The following is a 20,993-nucleotide window of genomic DNA, read 5'->3' as shown; positions in this document are numbered from 1 at the left end:
CATATAATGAAAAACAAATAATATGAAAGTCAATGGGGGCGACACGGTGGCTCAGTGGTTAGCATTGTCGCCTCACAGCAAGAAGGTCGCTGGTTCGCGTCCCGGCTGGACCATTTGGTGTTTCTGTGTGTAGTTTGCATGTTCTCCACGTGTTGGCGTGGGTTTCCTCCAGTTGCTCCGGTTTCCCCCACAAGTCCAAAGACAGGTGAATTGAATAATTTAAATTGGCCGTAGTGTATGTGTGTGGATAAGTGTGTATGGGTGTTTTCTAGTAATAGGCTGCAACTGGAACAGAATCCACTAGAATGAAATCCGCTGCGTAAAACATATGCTGGATAAGTTGGCGGTTCATTCCGCTGTGGCGACCCCTGATGTATAAAGGGACTAAGCTGAAGGAAAATGAATGAATGAAAGTCAATGGTTTCAGCTGTTTCAAAATATCTTTTTGTGTGTGTGGGTGTGTTTAACAGAGAAACAAAACTTGTTCAGGTTTGTAACAAGTAAAAGGTGAGTAAATAATGACAGAATTTTCGGTTTTACAGAACTATCCCTTTAAGCACTTAAAAGAATATCACCGAAAGTTAATTGGTGCTATGATTCCTTTGACTTTTTTTGTTTTGGCTTTCATTGAGTAAATGATGGAAGAATATTCAGTTTTGGATGAAGTATCCCTGCAGCTTAAACTACTTTAATAACGTTTGTTATCGTACGTAACATATGGACTTGGTGAGTACAAAGAGATTTCAGTACTGGCATTAACAGTTATTGCTAATCTAGGGAAGCAACAAGCATTTTTATTGTTAATAAAACAATCATTTTATTTAGGCAATGAGCGCTGCTCATCTGCGCAGTGATAAACTGAAAACTCAGATCTTTAATTGTCAGCATTTTCCTACTTACCCCTCGTATTGTGTGCTCACGTGAAGGAGTAGTGGTGTCTCAATTCTCTTTAGCTTGAAGGTGTAGGGCTAAGGGGAAGGGCTAGATACCCCTCGAAAGGGAGATTTTTTAGGACCACACTCCAAACCAAGGGGTAAGAGGGGTCTACAACGGCAAAATGGCTGCACACGGAAGTCAGAAGATGCACAAATTAGTATTTTTTGTCATTGTTACGAATTTTTATGACAAACAAGCACATGTTTTAATATATTCATAAGGCTGTTCAAGTTTTACCGTCATGTAAAAACGCTAAAATAAAAAACGCTAAATTCCGCTTTCCACAAAAGCTCCTGTATTGCATTCCCACAACATACCTTCACATCTGACACTCGATGACACTTAAATCCTCTGTCAGAAATTTCTAATGGCTGGGAATGAGCTTTTTACATTGGCTGGTATAACGCTAATGCTGTTTTCTTGTTTACATAAATGAATATGGCCACGGTGTAAATACACAGTACAGTTACAATCTTATTCCCACTTTAGATCGTTATGATAACATGCTATAGTTGCCTTCAGTGATTTCCTGACAATTAAAACCAAAAAATACAACTGGAATAACTACAGCAGTCGCGATCATTGACCTCATATGAAGCAAGAGATCCCAATGACATGTGATGACATGTGCAGGTGCTGTAGTGCTGTCCCATTACTTAGGGGTAAATTTTGAAGCCCTTGCCCTTCACACTCTGTTTCAAGGGCCAAGGGGAAGGGGAAATGGAAGGGTACAAAAATAGAATTGGGATTGGGCCTAAAAAGTTGAACATAAAACAAAAATAATTACATTTATTTAAAGAAAAAGTTTGACAATAAATTGTCATAAATTTAAAGGATTGTGTTGTTTCAGCTAACTTAAAAAATTACTTTGTGTAAGCAGCAACAAATTAAGCGTAAAATGAGTGTAGTAAAATGTCAAAAGTGCATTTTGCAAGTGTGACTTTGGATTTATACTGTACAACATGTTGAAATCACAAGTTTGAAGGCTTAACATTGTTAACATGGTTTGATCTTAACATTAACCTCAGTTGCGGGTGTCAGATCTGGTTATTTGGGCTTCTTATCCACTTATATCTTCATAACAAATAAACAAACAAACAAACAAAAACATGTTGAAACATTATAATTATATCTTGCAACAATGTGCTAAACTAACTGACTCTGGGACCTTGAATATTAAGAGGATACAGCACAGAACTTGTTGAGATGTCTATTATACTTTGGATAATATCTAATATATAATTATCAAATGTTTCAATGGACCAGTCAACTATTTCACTATATTGCTTATATCTATGTCTACTATATCTGTTGTACTTTAGGACTTTTGTCAGGTTTTTGTCCTCAAACAACTGCAACATGTATGACTAATTTCTTAGTCATACAGAGAATAAAAGCCTCTGTGGCTTATTTCAAATGTCATTTTAGAGCTAGTAATACACGTTTCAGCCATTAATAGCAGATTAATGAAGTTATAAAGTTATGAGAGCGAGAAAGAGATTAAGCATGTGTGAAATGTGTCTGTGCATCTCTCAATAACGTCCTACAGTAAAGTCCCTACTAATAGTGAAACTAGGTTTAAGTAGTTTAAGAAAAGCTACAGATACTACAGATGTTTAAACCATTTTTAGCTGTTGTAGACTGTCAAGTAATTCAAAATAACTGAAATAATTCAGTGTAGTACACTGTAATAAAAACTGCTGGGTTCCACTGAATCAATTTGTGTTGGGAAAACATGAAGGGATAAAGTTAATTTATTCGTTTTTGACTAATTTAAGTAGATTAAGCATAAAACAATTAAGTTGTCCCCCAGCCAAAAACAAAATCAAGAATTTTGTTGTTTTAACTAATTTTAAGTAAGCAGTTTGAACAAACAGCAGACATAAATTTTGAGAATATATAGAACAATGCAGTCAAGACCTGCCTGGAACTACTTTAGCTGTGCGTGTGAAAATAATCAACGACAATTTGATAAACACAATCACAATCTCATGGCAAAACTTTTTAAAATTTTGTGGCTAATTTGTATGAATTTTTACAATCTTATTCATAGGATTTAGTATGATTTGTTCATCCCCCAATGATGGTTGGGTTAAGGGGTGAGGTTAGGTGCCACTCCTCCTTTTTAAAATCAAAAATTTTCGTATGACTGAACTCGGACGAATTAGCTGCTAAACTGACAAAAACGTAAATTAGTTACATGTTCTCATGAGATCAGCCTGAAATAAATGCATGCTGAATGTTCATCAACCAATCAGAATCAAGCATTCAGCCTCCTTGTAATCTTATATGGTCAGCCAAGGCACGTTACTGTTGCCACCTGGTTTTATATACTTTCTTTTACTGCATGTTTTGCCCAACATACGCTCATTCTGAAAATGCGAATTATGTAGGCTTGGTCAGCAGATTGTCATTGTGTGAAATTTTGTGACTGTTCGAACACATTCGACTGCTTGATCCATTTACACTATACATTAAAAGTTTGATGTTGGCAAGATGCAATAAAAACCTGTATTTACAGATGTCAACTTGCGATAAAATTTGGAAAAATGCATCCTAATACCTAAAACTGGGCTTTATTTAATTGTCAGCATGAATGCAGATTTCAGTTTAAAGTCAAAATGAAATATTCGCCGATTTTCACATCGGCAACACAACCACAGACGCAGGGGAGACAGTGACTACGCTTACATGGACATCATTGATCAAATTATTTGCCTTAATCTGAATAAGACAATAATATGATTAAGGTGTTTACATGAGTTGCTTTTTGAATGTTCCGTTCATGATCCCATTTTACATGTTATGGCACATATATGTTATAGCACAAATCATTGCATCATTGCAGTGCTATCCACATTTCCTCTGGAGTTTCATGTAATTTCGGGTGTTTCATTCTTAATTTGTCGACTTTAACTGCAGTTTGGCACTCGGAATTTCATTCACGAACATTTTATGTATGCCCCCGTGACAAACGAGATATTGGATGCGAGGAACTGCTGGAAGAAAGTAGTTTAAATGAAATTTGATGATACCGCACACCAAATAGAAAAAAAAACCTCAGCATTTTTCGACTCGGTAGATGTAAACAATAACGTCAAACAGCCATGTTGTGAATATACTATACTGCCACAAAATATGTAGAAAAAAAAAGCCGCAAATGTGGGTCCACACATGAGTGGTGCCCTCATCAGGGGAAAATGAAAACAAAACCTTTGTTCTGGCACATTTATAAAAGCAACACTGATGACCCATGTCTCCGAATAATTCTTCTCCTTCCACTTGTTTTAATTACGGTTTGCAACACAACATGGCGTTTCATCTTCGTCTTGTTATACGACGTATTGCAGACTAACATGGTGTCTCTTTGCCAACTGAACACTGTAACAGGTAAAACAGTCTTCGAAGCTATCATGCATATTAATAAAGTTGCACCTTATTCACAATAGAGCGCGCTGATTTGTTCAAACCAAGTCTTTCTCATGAAATAATGATGAAAACTCAAAGACGGTACAGACATCCAGTCTTCACGCTGGATTTTACACAAAGATTTCATGGCCGTGACGTAGCTTCAAATTTTCTTTTCAAACGGGAAAAACGAATTTGCTCTGAATAACGCATTGGCAACCAGTTTTCACTTTTTTTGCGAAATATATGTGTCCTAACAGTGTCTTTAGCAGTGTGTGACATATATATGACTGCCAACATTTAAAAAAATGTGTTTTGGTGTTTCATGACCCTTTAAAGAAAAAAGCAAATATAACAAATTGCTACACAAAAAGTTATAGCTATAAATTATTTAATTCATTTTACTTCAGCTTAGTCTCTGATTTATCAACATGCAACACGCAAACTCAAAGAGCAATACAACAAAACTGCTACAGAGGTGGATCATATTGAAAAAGAATAAAAATTCAAAGAAAAACGTAAACCTCATTGACGAAAACCCCCGCACAATAACAAAACGGATTCATTGTGAGTTATTGCAGTTTTTGACTGTCACATATCTTTCTGAAAAGCCCCTTCTGAGTGAGCTATCGATCGGTTATATAAAAGTTCAATGCCACTTCCTGCCAAGCGGATGAAGTGTAGATATTGCTCCATCACTTGTAGTTATGAAATTGCTTTGTCTCAAAACAGAGTTCCTAGAAACATCGATACTGTCAGTTTACAAAAGCCTGTGGTGTTTCTTGTTCTTCTCATAAATTCAACATTCACACCAGGGTGGCGATGTGATGGCTATTTTAGAGAATGGCATAAAAAAAGCACTGCTTTCTTTTAATTAAAGCAACTGTTTGAGACTTTGCATGAATGGTTACATGAAATATTCATGGAAATGGATACATATTGTGCTGCAATTCAGGCCTACTGAAACAAATCTCTAGCATGTGCTGTATTTCTTTATTCAGAAATAGCGATATTTTAATCGATTGTCTTTTAAGGCGAGTTAGTTTTCACAAAAATTAATTTAAAGATGTTGTTTTTTGACATAAAAGCAACCTGATCAAAAGCTATTCTTCTATGCTTTATAAATAAATCGTCTCATTGTTGTGTCTGTTTTCTTTAGTTTATTAACACAATGGCATGCACTGAGTACTTGTGTTTTCATGGCCTCTAACAGCTTTTGAAGATCTAAAGGTTGCATGTGGGATTAGTTTTGAAAATAGGGCTACATTCAGACAGCGTTTAGCCTTTCAAGTTACGTTGTGTCTCTAATACCAGACAAAACTAAGGTCAATTCCTATCTGTATTCTCAGAATAGCTTTGAAAAAACCTGTAACCATAGTGACAGAAAATGCCAGCATATATGAGATCAATTCTCTGGTAACTTCCCTTAAAAATGCAGTAGTAGTCTCGCCATGGTACAGTGATGGTTATGAATTACTTTCACATCGATCTTATTGAGAGTCATTTCTATTTTCAAAAGAATTTCATTATACTATACCATAAAATGTTAATCTGTTTGATGGAATGTGAATATACTACCCTTAAATATGTTGATTGGTTATTTGGAGGCAAACAGGCTGCAATTATATATTTATGTTTAATGGAAGTATGAAATGAAAAGTATGTCAAAAAATATGGAGGCCATTTGTTTCTGCAATAGAATTAAAATCAAAGAGGTTACTTTTTGTGACTTGTGAGTTTAGTATATAGCAAGCAACTGTATGACAATTCAGAATTGAGAGAAATGAGGGCAGAATTCAAAGAGAAACTTTAAACTTGAAATTTGCAAGAAATAAGGTTGCTTATATATCACTCTGTATTGTAATATGTGAATTTAGTATTCTAATTTCTTTCTTGCAATTTCAACATTGATTTCTCTGAATTGTGAATTTACATCTCACAATTATTTTAAAATTGTGAGGAAAAAGTAGGAATAGTGAGACACGTGCATGGGAAAAAGTCTGTTACCTTGTTTTTTTTATTGATTTGCCCTATGGTGAAATTGGCGTTCCATTGAATATTTATTTATATTATTTTTAATTTTATTGATTTATCCTATATGGTGGATTTGGGATTCCATAGAATACACGGATGTGCTTTAATTAAATATATATATTAAAAATTTATGTTCTTATTTATCAATGTTTATCAATTTATTTACTTTCTTAAGAAATTAAGTTATTAATTTCTACATTTCAGAACACAAGATTTTTGCTACCATAAACCACGGCATTTGGAAAACTGTAAAAAACCAACAAAACATCTATGGCTATTTTTACAATGAAAAAACGTAATACTTTTTTTTTACTACAATAAAAAGTATGGAAGCTAAAGCTAGTGCCATTCATTCATTTTCTTTTCGGCCTAGTCCCTTTATTAATCAGGAGTCGCCACAGCAGAATGAACCGGCAACTTATCCAGCATAGCTTTATGCAGCAGATGCCACTCTAGCAGCAACCCATAACTGGGAATCATATACACTCCCATTTACACACATACACTACGGTCAATTGTAGCTTACCTAATTCACCTATAGCGCAGGTCTTTGGACTGTGTAGTTGAAACCGGAGCACCGTAGGAAACCCACACCAACACGGGAAAACATGCAAACTCCACACAGAAATGCCAACTGGGGCTCGAACCAGACCTTCTTGCTGTGAGGTAACAGGGCTAACCACTGAGCCACAGTGCCTGAGCCACATTAAAGCTAGTGTTTTACAGTTTAATAACTTGGCGCAGATGTCAATTAATTAGCACACACACACAAAAACCTACCCGGATGTAGTCCTCTAAACAACATGCTGCTGCGTGAACATGAGCGTCTATTTATCAGAAAGAGCTTTATTGCCAGGTATGTTTACAAATACGAGGAATTTGTTTTCTTGACAGAATATATCAACCCAAAACACTCGTATTTCCCTCCGTCCCAGAGGAATAATCAACAACTAATCATTTTGTGTGTTTTTCGTTTTGCTACGGAACAAAAGTACTCAAAGGAAAACAAAGGTGTTTTTTTCTGTCGACGGTGGGCCTGGCAGACAGCACGCGTTTGCCGCTGGGTGTCGCTCTGGAGCAACAAATGGCTCAAAATCTCCCCCACCCCCTAAACATATACTCTGACTGTGTGCGTATGTGTATCGCCGAGAAAGTAAGTCTGTGTTTCCAGCTGACTGCTCGCTCTCTCTTAGTGTGTGTATGTGTGTGTATGTGTGTGTGTTGTCATTATTATTATCCAGTCTGCTCCCAGCTCAGAATGGCCAGATTCACTCAGACTGAGACAAGAAGGGAGCAGCACCCACAGCCGCCCCATCCCGCTTACTCCAGCCTGCTTTTCACTGGACCCGGGGCAGCACCGACCCAACATCCACTCCTCCTAATCCCGCACCAGCACCAGTACGCTCAGATCCCATTTCCTAAACCCATGAACGGGTCAGAATCCATCTCCATTCATCCGGAGAACGGCACCATGAAAGACCAAGATGCCATAAAACTCTTTATCGGGCAAATACCGCGGAACCTTGAGGAAAAAGACCTGAAACCATTATTCGAGCAGTTTGGGAAAATCCACGAATTGACAGTATTAAAGGACCGATACACCGGCATGCACAAAGGTAAACGCGTGATTCCCTTAATGAGAGTTTGTAGTGATTTAATCTTGTAAACACTACCATATATTATTGTTTGTTTTTGGAATGACACAATAATAATAATTAGACGTGGTGAATGTTTAGATTTTACAAATATTATTTTGCTTTCTGCACAAAATGTACCCAATTCATTAGTGACGCATGCAATATTCTAATATTTAATATGAATCATGCATTTTTATGTGATCCACTGTCATGTCAACATTAAACCCATATATATATATATATATATATATATATATATATATATATATATATATATATATATATATATATATATATATATATATATATATATATATATATATAAGGCCGCTTTAGATACTATTTACACTTAATCTACATCGTTAAGAGACAACTTCTCAGTTTAGCATGGTTGTTTGCATGAATATTTATATTTATTCTCTAAAATAAACGCCTTTCTTTATGGCAGTTTAATATTGGATGCTTTGCTTTGGAACTGGGGCAAAGAGGCTTAGAAAATAATTCATATTTAAAGAGTCTTTTGCATATCTATTCTTTTCAATGGGGAAATATTCCCACTGTCTCACTCGGTACACTGGCAGGCTGTTAATGATCCAGACAGGTGAGCGTTATGAAATGCAAATAATAACCCAGCAGTTATACATAAGTGAAGCTGTATGCTTTTGATTATATTTGCACTTGGAACACGTTCTTTTGTGCGTCATAACGAACTACAGCGCGTCCTATATTGTGGCATGACGCTCTGTTTGACAACTGACATGGAGTAGGCTACGTCATACACCCCGCTTAAACAAGAAGAATAACACTAAAATTAAACCCTCTTTTTGGTATAATCTTGTTCTTGGCATTTGCTATCCTCAAGCGATATGTGTCGGAAAGAGAATATCCACATTTGTCTTCGTTAGTGTCAGTTACTATTAGCCTTCATATCAGTGGCGTGTTTATAATTATGCTAATAAGGCTCTATTTGCTCAAGCGTTCATCCACGTTATTTACCCCGTGAGAAGCACTGCTTCGTATGGGGTTTAACTGTGTTTAACATGTCAGAGTAATGAGAATTTATACATTGATTTCATGGCCGAGAGTTGTGAGTTTTCATTTGGCCAAGTTGGACGGTTTGAGTCGAGAAAATGGGTTGAAATGTTAATTTATTCTTAATTTTAGGTCTCTGTGACAAATGCTTAAGCTTTAGAGAGGATTTGCAAGACAAAATGTGCTGTTTCAGAGGGGAATTTATGGCTACTTAGTCTACATCAAGTCGACGGTTAAGAAAGCGTGCCAATTCTGAACTGAAATGGTATTCACACTTCTATCCATCTTTCATCAAGTGGCTTGCAGTGGCATGTCGATTATTATATTGTTTGTAGTTTTAACCTGTACAGACCATTTCAATGAACATGTCATTGGCCCATAAGCATTTCTTGCATGTTATCAAACTAGTTCATAACTGTAACAAGAGGCAATTCAATCATAACTTCCCTGCTGAAAAATCCAGCTTAAACCAGCCTAGGCTGGTTGGCTGGTTATAGCTGGTTGACCAGCCTGGTTTTAGAGGGGTTTTGGCCATTTCCAGGCTGGTTTCCAGCCATTTTCAGCCTAGTCTTAGCTGGTCAGGCTGGAAAATGACCAGCTAAATCCAGCTAAAACCAGCTTGACCAGCCTGGTTTAAGCTGGATATAGCTGGTTTTGGCTGGGCTCCCAGCTTGTCTAGGTTGGTCAAGCTGGTTTTAGCTGGTGGCATAGAGCTATAAAGCTTTCCAGTTTGTACTTCTAAAACCAGAAGCAAATTTGCATTTTTGAGCCATTGGGTTCCCTCAGGAATTTCCTGTGTATTTTTATAATGGCAATTTTCCATTTATAAGTAACATAAGGGGTGTTGTGGGTAAGTTCCACGCAAAGCATAAATTATGAAACCATTTTTTTAGAGTTGTTAAAAAAGGAGGATGTGCTTGTGTTAAAACTAAACTTTAATTTATTATAATGCCTATTATTAATTCCTGAAGACCTAGAAATTGACCTAATTACTGAATAGCTGCTTTTGTTTTTTTATGTAAATGATTGCTGGTTCTGTACATATCATTATGAACTCGCTGTCAGTGCCAAATTACACCATCATAGACCCAATTTGTTTTTCATCCGATTGTACTGGTGGTGCTTTGCCTTTGGGACAGGAACTGAATATGAGTTCTAAAGAATCGTACGGAGAATTGGCTCTTCAAGATGGAATTTCTTTTCATCTTATGTATTATTCTGTGAGGGGATGTGCAGATAAGAACAAGTCAGCAAATATTTACATACACTTTTTTTGTCAGCTTAGAGATTGTGCAGTCTTGCGAGCAGTCCCAATATGGACTGCATTGGTGATGTAGACCCCAAGGTTGTTTAAATGTTTGGCTAAAGCGTGGCTGAGGATGCAAATACAATTTTTCATCCAAAACCTGACAAAGGAGCACAGTGGATGAATGTTTGTCAGTACTCGTTGTGAAAGCCTATGAATATGATTTCACTGCACATAAGCGTTTTGGCCAAACAAATAAGACATTTGTATATCTGTTTCATCGCTGAGCTCTGTTTTAAAGAGTTCTCATCATGACTAAAGGGATCATATGTTGGTTTCAAAGTGGGGAGCATGTTTCGGTGCTAAGTCAGCTTGCTAATCCACACAGGAAAACACAGCATTAGTTTGCTAAGCGCGGTAATAAACCATGACCATAATGACGGAGGAGGATTAGCAACTGTAGTTATTGTCTGAGGTTGCGGTCGCTTGGATCACTTGGTTTGTCCCTTTACAGTGACTGCTTCTTTGCAATTAAAGCATGCTGTAGTCGTTTTAGCCTGCAGTGTTCAATATGAACAACTATTATGAGGTCTGTTTCATGGGCCTAACGATTGCTGCCTCTTGATTTGTATTAACAAGTGAGCTTTTCCCCTTCAGGCTTTTCACCTGTGATCAGTTGAGCTCAGCATTTTATTAAAGTTTTTATATTTAGTATCAGATTGGAAATGGGGTTTAACATGCACAGCAAAGCTTGAGACATTTGCTATGCTGTATTTGTAATCTTTCATGAGTGTGGTATATAGATCTCTCGCTGCGTTTAGCATAAATAGACTATTGTGGCTTTGCTTTGAAAGCCTCTTATGCACATTTTGTACTCCGCAGGTGAAGATGTCCAAGGATAAGCTTGCATTAACTTACAATACAAGAGGCGTGGAGAGCATCTGAACCCTATACAAGACATTACAAGATTCTTTAGACTAAAACTGATGCTGTCTGATTGCCTGTGCTTAATGCTGCTCCATTCACATCTGCTAATGTGGAGTATCAATACCTAACTGCTTTCAAGAGACCTATTGTGCTTAGACATTTATGAGGGATTGAGAACTTAGTATAAAGTATATAAAAATGGTATGAAGTATTAAACAGTTTTAATTTCTGTTCTTTCTCATGCTGACAGATTGAGCAGCAGGGGGGCTGTGGAAAAGCTGAAAGCCGGGCCGTAGAAAGGTTTCAGTGCTTATAAAATGTAAAGCTAATCCTGTTGGATTGTAGTTTTATGTGATTTCCAATATTATAAAGAGTTGAGCTAGGACTAAGATTGTTCTGATGCCTTGGAGAAAAATAGCATCATAAAACGACTTATAAATAGGAAAATAAAACCTATTTTATTTGTTTCAACCATGTTGTGTTCAAGCTAATGCGTTCATATTTGTACTTAATTTGAGTAATTATCGAAGGGGGATTTTTTTTGTCTGTTTGACCAATGATATCTCACTGCAATTCGTAACTTTTTGTTTTAGTGGCTAATTCGTATGATTTTATAAGATCTCATTCTTACAATTTAGTATGATTTGCTCATACCCCAATGATGGTTGGGTTGGGTGCCACACGGTCGACCATGCTTATACTGTTTTAAAAAAATGACTGTTAAAGTAATTTAAAGAATGACTGTTTTAATTAATGGTTTACACACACAGCATTGTTGGTTTACAAGCAAATCAAACAAACATAATCCTGTTTCACTACTACACTTGATTTTATATTTATTGTAAAAAAAAACAAGAAAGCATGTTAAATGAGAATTTAATGGCTTACTTCAAAAATAAAGATAAAATAGTATTTAAAAATGTTTTATTTTGAATATGTTTTTAAAATAAATAGGTCTTGCACTTTACATTTTCAGATTTTTCATAGTATATGTATTAATTCCTCTACTTTTACCATAAACCGACATCCGACATAAACCATTTGGTAGAGGTTCATATTTTAGAAATCATGGGATGTGTTAAAAAAAAGCATTGAGTGTGTTAACAGTTAGGAAATGCAATTCAAACATTTTTTTCTTGGTGGGGTAGTTAAATGGTTAAAATTGTACATTTTCGTACGACTGAACTGACAAAACATAAAATACTGACATTTCCTCGTGAGATCAGGCTTTTAACTCTGTTGGTTTATATTTATATATTTAGGATGTGTTTACACTTGGAAGTCTTGATGGAATAAATTATGAATGCTGCCATTCAAATCTTAATGCAAAGCAAATAAGAGAACCTAGAAAAAATGAATATTGGACTTCTTCCAGACAAAGCTTGATGTAGTTTGGCTGAAATTTGGCTGTTTTCAGACCAAAACCAAAATGTGATGTCACAAAATGAGAGCTTAAAAAGAACAGACTTCTCAAACTTGCAGTGCTCAGCATATATAAGTAGAGCCCCCAGAAATGTATCCTTTCAAATTCATATTTTTAATAGGAAGCTATACAATATTATATTTGTGCATATACATTAGATTAGTCAGTACTGAAGCCAAATCTGGAGCATATCTAACAAAATAACTTACGATAATGGTCCAAAAACTAGTACACCCAAATTTAAATGTTATAGAAAAATATTAAATAAAAATTCAAAGAGGAAAAATCAGGAGAATCAAAAAAATGGAAACATTTTGTAAGTTGTAATTTTTTTTTGGCAATATTTAGCTTGAATTACTTTTATCTTTCAATTTCTAAATATGTTTGTGACTAAAATATTATTTTAATAAATATATCTGTTTAATAACTCTGTTTTGTTTAAATGCACCAAAATACAAAGCCTATATTTTCTGAGAAATGGATAAAAATATTCATTTTCAAAATGGGTTGTACTCAATTGTGCTGAGCACTGTACCTTCTTTTCCTCTAAGTCATACATGATAATTAAATGCAGACATCCAAAAATGCAATATATTTGTCTTGCAATATATCTTAAAAAATAACAGAATGAATGCTAATTAAACCAAAAGTAAAACTGTATAATTTACGTCTTGATTCTGGACCAATACAACTACTACAATTGTGAAATGTCCTGTATAGGGGTGCAAGCATTATCGGTCAGTGAAATAAATAAACAAATTTTTAGAAAACGGCCTATCATTTCACTGAATAAGACCTTTATTCCTTGGCTTGGATCATGTAAAGCCATTTGAAACTGCATTCAATCTGCAATTTGGACCTTCAACACTTCATCTATTTTCTCACATTGACACACACATGCACCAGTTTGCCAGTGTGTACATCTGAGATGTTGTCATTAGTCATAGTCATTACATTCAATCATTAAATGATGAGACTAAACAAGCAACCATTGCTTCTTTGTATCATCATACTTGCCTTTTGTTTACAGTAAAACCATTTTGAGTGTCGTTTACATATCTTGTCATGTCTGTGACAATGTTCCACTGAAGTAGACACATCTCCCATTATTAAGGTTAACAATTAATCCATGAATAAATCATTAATTTAAATGATAATCATGGGAATTCATGATAACTGATTCCCTAGTCCTATAAGAGACCATAAAGTTTTTAGGAAACATTTAAAATCTTTTGACCCAAAAGACGATCAAGAATGAACTGTAGAATGTAGTTCGACATTGGATATTCTGTTTTATTCTTAGTTTCAATTGAAAACATGCTTGACAAGTTATTTTTATGAGGTCTTTCTTTAATATAAAAAAGGCCACTGGCTTCACTCTGGAAGTCAAATATGTTCCTTGGCTTTTTTATGCCTTAAAAGTTTGACATTCCAAAGACCCAAACATCTGTAAATACTGTAACACACAACAAGGCCAATTCATAAAAAATGCAATGCTTCAGCAGCTCTTCTGGCAGGAACCGTAGCTCTGAATGTCAGGATGAGATGTTCCCTCCTCCACCGGCAAGCTTTGCTTTGAGCTACTGGCCACTTATCTCCCCTTTACCTGCTTTTAGATGGACTTCCCTTTATGCGGAGAAGGTTATTTCTCTTTTTAGATGGAAAATGTGCTTTTTTTAAGGCCATTACCATTCATCAGGAGATGGCACATACAGTAGAGTATTCTAGACAACCCTCCGAGGAAAGAGGTTCAGTGACCTTCCGTAACATGTCCGTTTTGTGGACCGAACATAAAACACAAAAGCGAAATTATTGATGTGCTATTCTAAGATGCTGTGAATCTCTCCCTCGTGGCCGGTTTTACGGCTGATAATAAGCTGGTCTTCAAACGTGTCATAATGTCTGCTGTGTTTGCTAATAGAAAGCCCACCTGATTCCCTCTGCGTCATGCTGCTTACCAGATTGCTTTGTGATTTGAAAACACTTCTCAACTCACTGCTGTTGAATTAGAAAAATAAATGTTATACAAATCTTTATATATATATATATATATATATATATATATATATATATATATATATATATATATATATATATATATATACAGTTAAAGTCAGAATTATTAGCCCCCTGTATATATGTTTTCACCCCAATTTCTGTTAAACAGAGAGATTTATCAGCACATTTCTAAACATAATAGTTTTAATAACTCATTTCTAATAATATCTTTGCCATGATGATAGTAAATAATATTTTACTAGATATTTTTCAAGATACTAGTATTCAGCTTAAAGTGACATTTAAAGGCTTAACTGAGTTAGTTAAGGGAACAAGGCAAGTTAGAGTAATTAGGCAAGTCATTGTATAACAAAAAAAATGCTGAAAATGGCTAATAATCAGTATTGGGCAAAGCTACTTTTGAAAGTAATGCATTACAATATTAAGTTAGTCATAAAGGAAGTAACTAGTTGCGTTACTTTGAGTTGCTTTTGTGTTACTGTACTTTTTTATTAGCTGGCTAAGACTTGATCTCTTTCAGATCTTGTTTTTTAATTTGTTTTTTAATAGAGGAGCTCTGCAATTAACAGCACTTTGTATAACACCTTTATTTACCTTTAAAAACATTACCTTTAGGATAATGTTATCTGAGAACTTCTTGACCTCAAAGCTATACATAGCTTATATATACAGATTATTGAACATTTAACGCAATGTGTTTACTACTTTTGTACTATTTGTCTTAAGTAAAATCACTGTACAATGAGACAATACCCTTTACCTTTACTTTGATGTGTTCAAAATAATGAACATGTTCTCTCATTGACTGCGTGATTCATTATGACTATTTTAAATTTAAACTCAGCAATTTATTCTTTAAAAGCAAATTAATTAAACTAAAATGTAACCCGCATTCACTCAAATATTATTACTTATTTGTTTTAAAGTAATGCGTTACTTTACTCCTTACTTAGAAAAGTAATATTATCACGTAACTCACTCTACTCGTAATGCATTATCCCCAACACTGCTAATACTATTGACCTTAAAATGGTTTTTAAAAAATTAAAAACTGCTTTTACTCTAGCTGAAACAAAACAAATAAGACTTTCTCCTGAAGAAAAAATATTAGAGGGAATACTGTAAAAAATACTTTGGTCTGTTAAATGACATTTGGAAAATATCTGAAAAAATGTAAAAAAATCACTGCTAATAATAGTGCTAATAATTTTGACTTCAACTGTATGCACTACCAGTTTGGGGTCAGTAGGATTTTCAAATGTTTTAAAATAAGCTTCTCCAGCTCACCAAGGCTGCATTTATTTCATCAAAAATTCAGAACAAATTGTAAAATTGTGAAACGTCATTACACTATAAAATAACTGTTTAAAGTTAGTTTATAATTAAATTTATTCCAGTGATTTTAAAGATGAATTTTCAACTTCATTACTCCAGTCTTTAGCGTCACACAATCCTTTAGAAATCCCTCTACTACTACTACTACTACTACTACTACTACTACTACTACTACTACTACTACTACTACTACTACTACTACTACTACTACTACTACTACTAATAATAATAATAATAATAATAATAATTCTTCTTCTTCTTATTATTTTTTTATATTAATGGCAATAGTAATAAAAGCAATAATGAATGGAGCAATAATTTCATTTGAAACTAAATACAATAAGAAACCTGTTATTTAAAATTTTACTAAATATTTAACAATTTAACAATTTTGTTACATTTAATAAATGCCCCCTTTATGACAAGAATCATGTTCTTAAAAAAAAGGAAAAAAAAAGGAAAAAAAAAGGATATATAGGACATCTATATAATTTTTTCAAAAACTACAAAATAACTCAAAATAATATTACAATATAAATATCATAATTACTTTTGGGTGCTAAACAAAAACAAACAAACGAGCTAACCAAAAAACAACAACAAATAGTTAGGTATCTGCACATTGAGCTTAAAGGGAAAGTTCACCCCAAAATAAAAATTTGCTCATGTTCAAGTGGTTCCAAACCTTTTTGAGTTTCTTTCTAAAGGAGCTTTTCTAAAGAATGTTGGAAACTGGTAAACAGGAAAAACTAATTCTGTGGAAGTCAATGGTTACAGGCTCACTACATTTAACAAAATAACTTCTTTTGTATTCAGCAGAAAAGAAACTCAAGGAGGTTTGTGGTGAATTCAGGCTGTATAAATGATGACAGAATTTTCAGTTTTGGCTGAACTTTTCATTTAAGCTCTAGAAAGTTTATTAGCAAAAGTATACCCAGCAAACAATTTTGTGTTTAATAGAGGTCTAATTAATATCTAAACATAGACAGCTTGGCTAAAACAAGGCTAAACTTGGGCTGTCATCTAGACATCTAAGAATAGCCCAAAACTAAACTAGTCGTCAAATTGACAGATTGGACAGACTTTAAATGTGTAGTCATTCATTTCTGTTTATTTGATGACTATAGTCTAGTTTTGGCCTATTCTTAGACGTCTACTAGATTTTCAGTGACAACCCAAGTTTAGCCTTGTTTTAGCCAAGACGACTATGTTTAGACGTCTATTAGACATCTATTAGACATCTTTTAAAAACAAAAAATTCTTGGGTGTTGACAAAATGTTTGTTTTGAGAAATCAGAAACTGTCTGAAGTTAAATTATTTTCTTCTATAACTTCAAATGAACTATTCATTATTAATTTCCATGACAACTGTAAGTATTGCAGCTCTGTGGCACTACATTACTTTGTTTGTATGCTTATCAGGAATGCATTTTCTGAAAATGTCATAACTTGTTGCTTAACTGGTATGATGCAATGTTGGAGAAATGAACTGGTTAGTCATGGCAGTCAAACCATACAATTGTTTTTTCAGATCCATCGCTGGTATCATGTTTCAGCAATATGCATTCATTTTTCACACACGTGATAACTTAAGTTAATAAGTTATTTCGCATTGACGTTTGCAAATGTTAGTTGAAATTGCAACCATTCCAACAATGCATAACAACATTAGCTCGACCAGTGGTGTAAGTTTAAATGTGGTAAATAGGGATTGCATTTACAAAACATATATTCAAATTAGGGCTGCACAATATATTGTTTCAATATTGATATTGCTATTGTGGGCATCTGAGATAGTCACATCACAGGATCTGCAAAGTTGAGGCGGGATTATCGTTGACCAGGAGCCACAGTTGATCGTGTTTGTGTTTTTAAGGCCTGTAATTGTGTAAGCGTTCAAAGCATTCATACACAAGAAATGTTTTTAACTTTAAGAAAGATTGATTGTAAGTAAGCATATATACAAACAATGAAAACTATTCTGTTATTTTACATTCGATTCCTCAATTTGTGTAACTGTTTTGTTTTGTTTCATTTACAGTATATCTTTGCTCTACTGTTTTTATCAATACTTTTGATTTTGTTTATTATATTTAATGCTAATGCACTCTACAAAATCATCATGATCAACATAACATTATGTAAATTCTTTCCAAATAGAGCTATTAATTTCATCTGGTTAAATTAAATACAATATCGCAACATGTATCGTAGAAAAATAAAATATTGCAATGTCAGGATTTTAAATATCGTGCAGCCCTAATTCAAATATATTTGAAAGCAGAATCGAAAGTGGTGGAATGTGATTGTACACTAAATAATAATGTAAAAATCTATGTGAACTTTACTAAAAAAGTTATGTTGGCTGGTAAACGCTTTTGTACTGTTCATTTACTCTTCAGTTAAGTCTGCCAGTAAAAGCTAGGAACTCAACAATGTGGAAATTTTAACAATGGCAAAAACATTGAACTTTATAGGCCTGTCAAAATAATCAATATATCGACTTATCGCACAACACATGGACATGGGCTCAGTTATTTTATGTATATCGCCCATGCATAAAACCCAATTCTAGCAGCATTTTAGCTGATTGGGCAACATTTCTCTCTATTGGAGGTGTCAGTGTCAGTATGGTTGAAAAACACTATAGTATTTAATCTAAATTACTTTAGTATTTTTTCATGCGTGTGTCTGACAACTGAAAATAAATCTGGTACCAGATATTGCAGCCTCTATTACTTTACCTTTCACTTTTTTGTTAACATTTATTATTATTTATTGAAGATAAGCATTTTCACATTCTGATTCAAATGCCTAATTGTTTAAATGACTATAATTAAATTAAATATTCTTAAGAATACAATATTACGTGTTCTTTGCAAGAGTGTGCTTGCATTATGATGCTATTATATTGTCATTCTGGCATTATATAGTGAGAGTGGCATAAAATGGTCTTAAAATGACAATAATATCGTTAATCACAATATGTTTTGATGCAATATATCGTACAACAAAAAGTAGATATCGTGACAGGCCTACTTACTGTACACACTCAAATAAAGGATTTTTCCACATGTTCAAACTACTTAGCTAAAATTAGCTTAAACAACATAATTCTTAATATTTTTTAATGACAAATTAATTGTTTTATGTTCATTCCACTTAAATTTGTTTACTTATTCGATTTGTTTTAGGACAGCCTGAATGAATTGTGTGAAAGCCTGCAATTTTTACAGTGTATATTGATAAGTACAAATTTAGATTGACATTTTTCAGATAACAAACAAAATGTAAGCAAATGTGAAAACTGATTTTATTCTAAAACCTTAACTGCAGAAAACAATGAAAATCTGGACACATCTAGACCCTTCATTTCTCAAAATCATTTATAAATTGCAGTTCTATAGTCTTCTTTTTTTCATGGTATAAAAGACAGCTGTGTATTGGGCAGGCAGTGAGAACAGCTTGCTTTAAGATGTTAAATTTAGTATGTTTAGTGACGCATGTGGTGAAGAAATTACTTCTTTTTTTACGCAGCTCGATTTTTCTTGAACCGTTTCAAAATGGACGTCAATTCCTTATTAGTTTCTATTTAATGTTTACTCTTTTGTGCAGTAAACTTTTACAAGCTCATTTCAGAGGTGTTTTTTTATGGAGGTAAAGAGAGAATGACGACAGGGAATGAAACGTGTGATACATTGGCGTGACTGTTCTTCCTGACATTTCCTCCATTCGAAACCGTTGTTCTGGTTTTCCGAGCTTCCTGAACTAAAGATTTATTGTCAGGAGGAAAATAAATCAACACTCAGCACGGTTGACTAATGAACAGCGAAAGAAGGATTCTGTTGGCGTTGATGAGAACGGCTCGGAAATATGTAAATGCCTCATTGGAATTTGAGCAGAAAAGCCTTTTTCCACTTCCTTTGATCTCAGGAAGGAGGGCATGGCCATTATGTCAGTCAGGGAGCTGTGACAAATGCCATGTGCGCACACACGCACACACACAGCTCGAGTGGACAGGGAAAAATGACAGTAAGGCAGAGGGCTAAGCACAATAGATGAACAGACTGAGAGAGATAGAGTGATTGTCAGAACCACTGAAAACAAATGGTGCCTTTAATCCGGAGGCACCGGCGGAGTGACGGGCCCTTCTGACAGGATGGGAGAGCCGGATCCACCCAGGTAGACAGGAGAGGGTGGAAACAAAGGGATTTAATATGAAAGGGGAGGTGTGGCGGGGTAGATGTAGCACAATGTCACCATGTTAAGAGAGTGACGGGATTAGAACATCAGGTTTGCATTAGTGCATGCTGGGATTTGTTTTCAAGGTTACTTTTTTAGATTGGTCATTCTGAACTGGTTTTGCTGGACAAATGCATTCAGTGGTGACCCGTGCTGTACTAACACTAAAAAAACTAATTTGCCAGCAGCTAACTCTCTGCAACTTTCACATGCTCACCCACTGAAGCTAAGCAGGGCTGCACCTGGTCAGTACCTGGATGAGAGACCACATGGGAAAGCTAGGTTGCGGCCGGAAGTGGTGTTAGTGAGGCCAGCAGGGGGCACTTAACCAGTGGTTTGTGTGAGTCCTATACTGCTCAGTGAATGCCGTCTTTCTAAGTTCCTGACTCTCTGGTCGTTAAAAAACTCAGGATGTCCTTCAAAAAGAGTAGGGGTTTAACCCCGGCATCCTGGACAAATTTGCCTACTGGCCTCTGTTCATCATGGCCTCCTAACCTCCCCCATATTATGACTGGTGTGTGGTGTGCGGTCTGGTGCAATATGGCTGCTGTCACATCATCCACGTGGATGCTGCACACCTCCAGATTTCCTCCAATGTGTAAAGCGCTTTGAGTGTTCAGAAAAGCACTATATAAATGTAAGGAATTATTATTATTATTATTATTATTATTATTATTATTATTATTTATTTATTTATTTATTTTATTAAATTCAGCCCCTATAAATAGTTTGCAACCACTTACCTTAGGAAAAA

At 34.9% G+C, this 20,993-nt stretch overlaps 1 protein-coding gene across 8 annotated transcripts in view; it reads left to right on the top strand.

Moving 5' to 3' along the window:
• The first annotated feature begins 7,588 nt into the window (after window positions 1-7,588).
• celf5a (cugbp, Elav-like family member 5a) overlaps window positions 7,589-20,993 on the top strand; it is a 388,064-nt gene continuing 374,659 nt past the window's right edge. For 7 of the 8 annotated variants that reach the window (XM_056447713.1, XM_056447712.1, XM_056447711.1 and 4 more), the window contains exon 1: window positions 7,636-7,994. In XM_056447713.1, the coding sequence (XP_056303688.1) occupies window positions 7,637-7,994 (358 nt within the window). In that variant the 5' untranslated portion in view covers window position 7,636. Of the gene's footprint in view, window positions 7,995-20,993 lie in introns of all 8 variants that reach the window. The other variant, XM_056447706.1, reaches the window with a different exon arrangement.

The sequence above is a fragment of the Danio aesculapii genome, chromosome 22 (assembly GCF_903798145.1).
Source record: "Danio aesculapii chromosome 22, fDanAes4.1, whole genome shotgun sequence".
Lineage (NCBI taxonomy): Eukaryota > Metazoa > Chordata > Actinopteri > Cypriniformes > Danionidae > Danio > Danio aesculapii.
The sequence above is the reverse complement of the archived record's forward strand: the minus strand, read 5'-3'. Positions and strand labels throughout refer to the sequence as shown.